Source organism: Cyanistes caeruleus, chromosome 1 (assembly GCF_971803275.1).
Source record: "Cyanistes caeruleus chromosome 1, bCyaCae1.hap1.1, whole genome shotgun sequence".
NCBI classification, from domain to species: domain Eukaryota; kingdom Metazoa; phylum Chordata; class Aves; order Passeriformes; family Paridae; genus Cyanistes; species Cyanistes caeruleus.
In genome coordinates, this window is record NC_141701.1 from 126,945,810 (window position 1) to 126,954,538 (window position 8,729).

The following is an 8,729-nucleotide window of genomic DNA, read 5'->3' on the forward strand; positions in this document are numbered from 1 at the left end:
TGGGCGGTGCGGGCCGGGCGCTGTCCGCGGTGCTGCCCCGGCCCGGGCGCTCTCCAGGGTGCTGATGCTGCCCCGGCCCGGGTGCTCTCCAGGGTGCTGATGCTGCCCGGAGCTGCCGGCCAGGCCGCGGGGACAGCGCCAGCCCCGGCCCGGCGCCCCGCCGGACGCTCAAGCCCCATGGCCAGGGCTCGCCCGCTCTCAAGCAGCGCTTGCGCTCGCCGTCCCCGGCTCCAAACACTCAGCATCTCCGACAGAGGGGGGAAAAAACACACTTTTAAAAAATAAACAAACAAATAAATAAATAAACAACACGTAGAATAATCGTACTCTGAAGAAAGTTTCAGGCGTGAATCCAGCAACGAACGGGAAAACAGGAAGCCAGACTAACCCGATACGTGCTAAGGACAAGCTCCTTCTGCTTCCTCATTAATGCTTCATGCATGGAGTGCAGCCCCACATGTGAAAGTAACCATGTCCCCGTCCTGCTGCAGTGTTTAGAGAGCCTCCCTGTTGTCCTTCAATACCGTCTCTCTGCTTTGATGGAAAAAATTGAAAGTGTGTGGGGAAGCGACTGAAGAAATCTGACTGAATCCATCACAAACAAGCCCAGCAAGGCGGATTATGGGAAAAGAAGCTGTGTTCTTGAGGAACGACCGGCGTCACAGTAGTTAAAATAGAACAGAAAAGCCTCTCGAAAAGTCAATTCTTATGTAGATGAGGTGACATAAGAGCTTTTCTCTCCCTTCGAGGGTTTAGTGAATTCCTAATTTGCCCCTAGAAGCCCTAGAGGAATGAGGAAGAAAGGGCGGAAATATTGGGATTGCTAGTCGTAACAAATATTACCGGAATCTGGATTGTTGCCTAGAAATACACTGAAAATGAGGGGATCCAATGCCATTGTCTCAGCCGAGCTATTCGTCTTGACCTTCGGCTTTGTCCATCCAGGCTGAACAAACTTCCTGCAATGAGCGTCGACCCCGCAGCCTGCCAGTCACACAACTTTGATCTCTCTGGGTCACGGAAAGGGAAAGAGGATGACATGCAGTTTCCCCTCGGAAAGAAGGGCACTCGTAGAAGTTTATACAACAGCCAGAAAAACGTAGGGTTAAATAATAAAATGGGAAATGTGCTGTCCTGCTGAATAGAGAGTAGTTTGCACAGCATTGAGAACCCGCCAATATATATCATATCAATAAAAAGGAGCTCTTCGAAAGCTTGCATAGTAATTGAGATTGGAGATCTTTTTTGATATGGGTTGGCATTTCCTCATATCAATCTGACAGAGCCAACTCAGGAAATTGCTGGTAATATTCATCTGGGGAGCACTTTCATTAAACGTAATTCATTCGACTTTCACAATAAATTGAGTGACATCCTTACAGCAGAACCTTTTTATCCTTGATGAAGTGCTTGCCAGCCTTTGGTTTTCCACTTTATTGTCACATTCCTTAAAGCAGAATCGTCAACATGTCAATCTGCTGCATGAAAAAAATGCTAAAGCTGTATTTACAAAGCACCCAGGAGGTGGTTTAATGCTGACTTACAAGAAGAGCGAGCTGGGTGTTAAACTATCTGCTAAATCACAGCAAAACTTCACCCAAACCCAGTCGGGAGAAGCCAATCCTAGGGAGGGTAGGATCACTCACACATTCATTTTCTCCAAGTGCTGGCTATTCTGTGCAATTGGTTTCTTAACCTGCTTCACCGCACTTTCCAAGACGATTAGGAAATTGGCTTTTTGTTAATTAAAATGGCGGTTTAGAAATGTAAGGAAATATTAAAGAGGTTAAAATGGATACCTCTAGGTACTGTACCGACTTGGAAGATTTGACTAGTCGAAGAGAGGCAGGGATATTGGATTATATTCGGGTTCCTCCCCAGAAGGTAAAACCTATTCTAGATTGCTTTCTCCAACTATGTACAAAATTAAAATAGCGTGTACCAAGCATCAGGAAAAAGGAATTTCTGTGCGGGGAAATCCCTTCTTAAACTAGCACAGGTCCCTGGTGGTTAGGAAGCAAGGAAGCCTGGAAAAGAATACACTACCCTCCGCTTGGGGAAAAAAAAAAATAAAAAAATAAAAAAAATCAAGAGCGCATGTAAGTTTGTTTCACCTACACGAGATTACAGTCCCGTTGTTATTCCTGTGTTTTACCATCCGAAAGGGTAATTTTTCCTCCATTACACCACCGCTACAGCGTCTCTCAAACTCATTTAGAAAGAGGGAGCAGGAGCATCTCAAGACTACGTAAACTCCCCCGCACAAAAAGCCACTACTGTCCCTGCTCGCCAAGTGCTCTCCCCCGCCCTCCCTGCCTTCGACGTCAATTTGAAAATTGAAAGAAAACGCTTATTTGGGGGAAAAAAAAGCAATACCCGAATGCATTCATCACCAAATGCCTCTGAGAAAATACTGTGGGTGGTGATTACGACAGGACAATGCCTCCTCTCTCCTTTGTTTTCTGCCTATAGAGGTGTGGGTTTGTTTGTTGGTTTTTTGTTTTTGTTTTTTCCCTTCCATGGCAAAGTAGGACACCATCAGCAACAATCTTTAAAGAGAAAGAAGGAAAAAAATCAACTTATCTTCGCCGGCACGTGATATTTCCTCACGTTCACCACAGCTTTCATTAACCGGGGTGAAATGACCGCAAACAGTGCGACACACAGCGAAATTAAATGTACACAAACTCTGGAGCCGCTAACCCCCTGTTTACCCCCTCAGCAAATACTGTACCAAGTGTGCCACCGCTGAGGACAATTTTAAACCTCTATTATTCGCAACAATTTTGCAGGAAAGCTCCTCTCGGCTGTCAGAAGGCCTCCAAGCTACAGTGACGGTGTGAAACAGACCTTAAAATCCCAGCCCGGCACGGGGGGAAGGTTAGCAGGCTGTTTCCAAAGCCATCGCCCTGTTTAACAAGGTGAGCCCCGTAGTTCCACTCCTCTGGCAAAGCGCCGCGCAGGAAAGCTCCCCCCGCGGAACAGCCTTCACCGCGGGGAGAAAAGCCACCCCTCCCTTTGCTCTGGCGCTGCTTGAGTTCTGCACAGTTGAAGCACTCTGCTACCCGGCTCCGGTGCGTATCCTAGTCAAACCCACCGGTGAATAAACACTTTGGTGGGAGAAGACGACAAGCCGGACGGGGGATGAAGAGGGGAAGGGATCCTTACCCTAGCAACGTGCCACGCAAAATTCCGACTGATTTTAGTTCCGTACTCGCTACTCCAGTTAAGGAGCACCTAAATAATAACCCTTCGAGCAGGGATGATCCCAGTAAAAGAGGTGCATGTACCCACTCCGTGCTTGTACGGTGCGGGAGTCGAGCCTGTGACAGTGACAGGGGTGAAATCCCGGGGCGCTTTGTCGCCCGGCGCCCGCCTTGGCCGGGGGTGCGCAGGGCCCGGGCGGGGGTCAGGACGGGACGGGGCGGGACGGGACGGGACGGGACAGGACGGGACGGGACGGGACGGGACGGGACGGGACGGGTCGGGACGGGACGGGACGGGACGGGACGGGACGGGGCGGGACGGGACGGGACGGGACGGGTCGGGACGGGACGGGACGGGACGGGACGGGACGGGACGGGACGGGACGGGACGGGTCGGGACGGGACGGGAGCCTGTCGCCGCCGGCAGCTGCCGGCCACAGCCCGCCGGGCCCCGCCGCACGGAGCGGCTCCGCCGCTGCCGGCACGGAAACGATCTGCCTCCTCCTTCGAGGGCCTGCTTGATCTGTCCCTCTGAGAGATAATACTTGGGATCCTTGCCGTCCTTCCTAACAGCCCGCGCGTCCTGTAGTCACTTCTACAGCTTGCTGCTTCCACACAGGGGGAAAAAAATAAAGAAGTAATGAAAAGAAGCAGCCTGGCCTTTTATTGTCCTGTGGTGTCGGACTGGAAGTTCACCGGCAACTAGGCAGGAGGTACAAGGAGAAAGTTGCCATTAAAGGAATGGTGTAAAATCCCAGCGTCCTTATAAACAGAACTCAATTCTATGAGTCTGTGATCTCCGGGTGTTATTTTGCTTTTTTTCTTTATTCTTTACGTGCTTCTTCACTGACGATTTTGAGCTCAGCACAGCACTGTTAGTTAGGAAACATCATCCCTTAGAATCAGACTAAGATGCTTTTGAAAGAACAGCGGTGATGTGAAGTGTCGTGGTAAATAAGACCAACTGTAGGTGTTTGAACACTTTCTGCAGCTTTCCAAAAGGAGAAAAAGAAAAGAACTGCAAGACTTAAAAGGTTAATTCCTAATTCTGCCAGATAAGTACTAAGTTACCCATTTAGGCCAAAGGAAATACACTACCACTGCAAATAAAATATAACATTCTCAATACACTGCACATCTCGAAACAAGGAGAAAATGCACACCTCGCAATGCACAACTAATGTTCTTCTCAATAAACATAATATGGTGAACCATCTCTACCCTAGCAAAATTTCTACTCATTCAGATCGGCCATGATCTCTATAAATTTCAGGCAATAAGGATGGATAGCATATGGCTCTATTAAAAGGAGAAGTAAAGCAGCACTATTTTTTTTTTTCCTTAAGATTTCATTACAAAGAGGTTTAACGGGGGGGGGGGGGGGAAGAACAAAAAACAAAAAAAAAAGAAAAAGAGCAGCGGTTTGCTGAGTGAAGAGAAATTACAAGGCAGACAGTGTCTGTAAATGAGTGACTTCAAGGCAGCCCAGCCTCACTGCAGCTGTTCACTCTCCATGAACACCTCCTAATTCAGGCGAAGGGGAAACAGGCTATTTTCCCTCTCACCTATATTATTAACCCCTCTCAAAAAGGTGATTTGTTGTTTTTTTTTAACAAACTCGATAGGAAGCTGTTTGTGCTGCCATTTCATTTACCCTTCCTAACGGTCTGAGCATTGAAAATTTAATTCCTAATTGAAACTGCTTTTGTCCACGCGGAGCAATATGCACATACAGATAGGCACAACAAAGTGCTGCACCTTGCTGCTTTGTGGCGCCGCATTAAAGCTTTAATCAAAACTTCATGCTTCGGTGCTAATAAACAGTATGTTAACATGCAATGGCCTAATGCAAACTTTCAGAGTCACTCCTGGAATACAGAGAATAGGGGGAAATTGGCATAAATGTGGAAATATCAAGTTAGAAAGAAGAATTGTGCTAGGGAAATCCTTTGGATGCTCCCCGAGTGTTTTGGCAGAAGACACAGACCAGCTGAAGGGCGCATTCCCTCCCCCTAGCTTGTCTTTTATTCTCGATCTTTTTTTTTTTTTTTTTTTTTTTTTTTCTCGTTTTTGGTATAATATTTTGCATTGTTTCGAGGGAAACTTGAAAATCGTCTCCTTCACTCTGCAATGCCAAGCCCTCGGAAAAAAAAAAAAAAAAAAAGTATTCAGGTAATGAAGTCTGTAACTAAACGGTAATTGAATCAGCATAATTTGCACACTGAATGGTTTTCAAATGCTCCCAGTTTACAATTAAAGGAGAATTAATGCGCTTGTTGTTCAGACTGCAGCGCATTAGAATAAATCCAGCACTGTTGTTGTAATGAGTCGAGAGCAGTTTAACTGCCAGCAAACACATTTAAAATTTAACACGACGTATCGATCTCGCTCCGGCTTTTTGATGGATTATTTGCCACGCACTTTTCTCCCCATTTTCCCCCACCCCTCCACCCCCACCCCGGCTATAAAATTCGCAGGGAGGAGAGACGCCCGCGGCAAACGTGGCACCGCCCGGCGAGGGCAGGACCCCCGAACAGGGAGCCACGTCGGGCGGGCCCGGGAAGGGCCGGGAGGTGCCGGGAAGGGCAGGGAGGTGCTGGGATGGGCAGGGAGGTGCCGGGAAGGGCCGGGAGGTGCCGGGATGGGCCGGGATGGGCCGGGATGGGCCGGGATGGGCCGGGATGGGCCGGGCGCTGCGCGGGAGCGGGAGGAGCGCGCGCGGCCCCGCCTGCCCCCCCCGCCCCCGATTGGCTGCCCCGCGCGGGGCCGCGCGCGCTGCCCCGCAGCGCCCCCGGGTGGCGCGGCCGCCACAGCGCAGGGAGCGGCGGCGCGGGCAGCGCCCGGAGCCTGAGGGGCCGGGGCCTGAGGGGCCAGGGCCTGAGGGGCCGGAGCCTGAGGAGCCGGAGCCTGCGGGGCTGCAGCCGGAGACCCAGGGGCCGCAGCCCGAGGGGCCGCAGCCCTAGAAGCCGGAGTCCCAGCCCGAGAAGCCGGAGTCCCAGCCCGAGAAGCCGGAGCCGGGCCGTCGCAGTCACCACCCCCACCACGGGCGCCGGTGCGCTTCTCTCGGCAACGCTTCTGGAAAAAGGTCTTTTCCCTCCCCCGTAGCCACGGGGATGAGCTGCCGCCAAGCGTTTGCCTGCTTAACGCATCGCAAGCGAGATAGGATGCTGACTGCAAAGGGCAGTCTGCCTGGTTTTTGTTCCTTGCAATCGTAGCGGGAATAAAGTCTGTGTGTGTGTGAAAAGAGATAACGCCGATGTTTACTCGTGTTCCCGCGGTAATCTTAAAGGAGATTTGCTACGAAAGTCAATGACACTTCTCGCGGAAAATACTAGCGGTACTCGCCGCCAAGTGCCCGCCCGCCTGTGCCGCACCGCCCGTAGTGGCACACCCGGGGGATTCCAGCCCGGAGGGCTCCCACCCTCCGGAGAAGCAGAGGGCAGGAAGTTGCCTCTATGCCAAAGCCTGGCCGGGCTCCCCCGCGGCGGTGCTCTGGTGCCCACGCAGACACCCAGGGACCCGGTCCCGGAGGTAGCACCGGGGTACGTGGCCCTGGAGACCCCGACCCTGCTCTGGCCAAGCGGAGCGCTCCTTTTCCCGCGGAGAAGTTACAGGTCTGCGCCCCCGCTCCTCGCTCCCCGCCGAGGTTTCCCGGCCGGGACCGGCACTTCCCCGGCCGCGGCCCGGCCCCAGGAGGACGGGGCAGGGCTGGCTGCGGGGCACAAGTTGCCGTGAGTTTGTTCGCTCTCCGCCAGGCTGGCGCCCTCCTCCCCGAGGAGCTTCCCCATGCCCGGGCCGTGCGAGGGGCCGGGGACACTCACCAGGTAGAGAGTGGGCTGCAGCAAAAGGACCGCGTACCAGTACACAGCCTGCATCCTCGCCGCTCAAACTTCCCCCGCGCTGCTTTCGCTGCCTCTTTGTTCCTTCCAGAACATAGATCCACCTGACATCCACTTTACAGAACAAGCAGAGCTCTCACCAGCCTAGACAAAAACGAAATTATAGATCCCATGACCACAAGACAAGGTTAGGCTTAGCACAAGGGGGGAAGAGAGGTGTGTAGGGAAAGGGGGGGGGGGGGGAAGGGGACGGCGGGAGAGAAGGAGGAGATGGGGTGAGTGAATGGGGGTGGGGGAAACAAAAAACGATTAAAATTGAGTTAATCCAGCGTCAAAGCAAAGTGATCGCACGGTCCGAGGTGGCGGCAGACCGCCTATAGGCAGCGCTACCCGGCGCTCAGTCCTTTCTCTGGGCAGGAGAGCCCCGTGCTGTGGGCTGGGACGGCCCGGGGGTGCCACTGCCAGCCCTGCCTGTTGTGTGTCCTCGGCGGGGACAGGGCGGCAGCCGCCCGCCGCTTGGCTGCGGAGCCCCGGCAGCGAGCTAGGGAGCGGAGCGGCGCCGGATTGGGGAGAAGGCGACAGCAGACGCTGGGATCGTGGCTCCGGATGCTCCTGGGCGCTTAAAGCCGAGGCAGAGAGCTTTGCCTTCGGGACGCCCGAGCAGGGTCTGCTTACCCTTACAAGCGCCCACCTCCCTCTGCCGCTCCGAAAGGCGCGCCGTGCCTTGCCCCGGGCCGGGACCGCGCCCCGGGGCGCCCCGACGGGCGAGGACCCCCATCCCCGGCCCCAGCCCTTCTCCGCCCCCGCGGCCCGCGGACAGCCCCGCCGCCGCGGGGGGGCCGCGGTGGGGATACGTACGGCGTGGGGGATCCGACGGCGGACGGGGCTCCGCGGGACGCTCCATGGGCGAGCCTAGAGGGGCTGAGTGCCGCGGCGCAGCCCACCACCCCTGCGCATCTCCTCGCCGAGGTGTCCCGCGGCCGCTGTGCATCCAGCGCAGGCACTGTCAGGGCGACGGGGCAGCTGGCAGGTTCTCCCCCCCTTGCCTCCCCTTCTCCGCACACGGCCGCGCTCTGGATCCGCCGAGCAGGACACTTACGGGAGGAGGGAGCTGCCCGGGCTGCCCGCTCGTCTTCGGCGGGGGGCGCGGGCAGGAACGGCGGCACCGGCGCTCCGGGGCGTCCAGAGCGATTTGTCTCTATTAAAAATGACTTATTGGCGAGTAAGCGGCGAGCGCCTGCTATTTAACTTCAGATAAAATCTATCTGCAAAGACCTTGGCCGATCATCTTAAAATAAAGCGCTGGAGCCGAGCACTGTCCGAGGCTCACTGCTTGGGGAAAGAGAAAGAGCAGCGGAGGGGGGAGGAGGGGGGGGGGGGGGCTTGCTTGGCGAGGGGGGAAGGGAGGAGGGAGGAAGGGGAGTTTAGCGGCGTCCCATCCTCTCCGCTGAACGGGGTGATGAATTAGAGCCCTCCCCGGGCGGCGCGAGCTGCCTTGCGCTGCCCGCCCTGCCCACCCTGCCCGCGCTGCTGCCTGCCCTGTCCTGCTGCCTGCCCTATCTGCCCTGCTGCCTGCCGTGTATCCTGCCCTGTCCTGCTGCCTGCCCTGTCCCTGCTGCCTGCCGTGTGTCCTGCTGCCTGCCGTGTGTCCTGCCCTGTCCTGCTGCCTGCCCTGTCCCTGCTG

The 8,729-nt window shown here is 54.9% G+C and overlaps 1 protein-coding gene across 3 annotated transcripts in view; it reads right to left on the bottom strand.

Moving 5' to 3' along the window:
- Window positions 1-8,422, bottom strand: part of NXPH1 (neurexophilin 1) — a 137,369-nt gene extending 128,947 nt beyond the window's left edge. Inside the window, exons 1-2 of one of the 3 annotated variants that reach the window (XM_086856000.1) lie at window positions 7,904-8,422; window positions 7,028-7,189 (exon numbers count right to left, since the gene is read on the bottom strand). In XM_086856000.1, the coding sequence (XP_086712126.1) occupies window positions 7,028-7,081 (54 nt within the window). In that variant the 5' untranslated portion in view covers window positions 7,082-7,189; window positions 7,904-8,422. Of the gene's footprint in view, window positions 1-7,027; window positions 7,190-7,720; window positions 7,786-7,903 lie in introns of those variants that run through there. The other 2 variants (XM_086856003.1, XM_086856012.1) reach the window with 2 other exon arrangements.
- Between the last annotated feature and the right edge of the window lie 307 nt (window positions 8,423-8,729).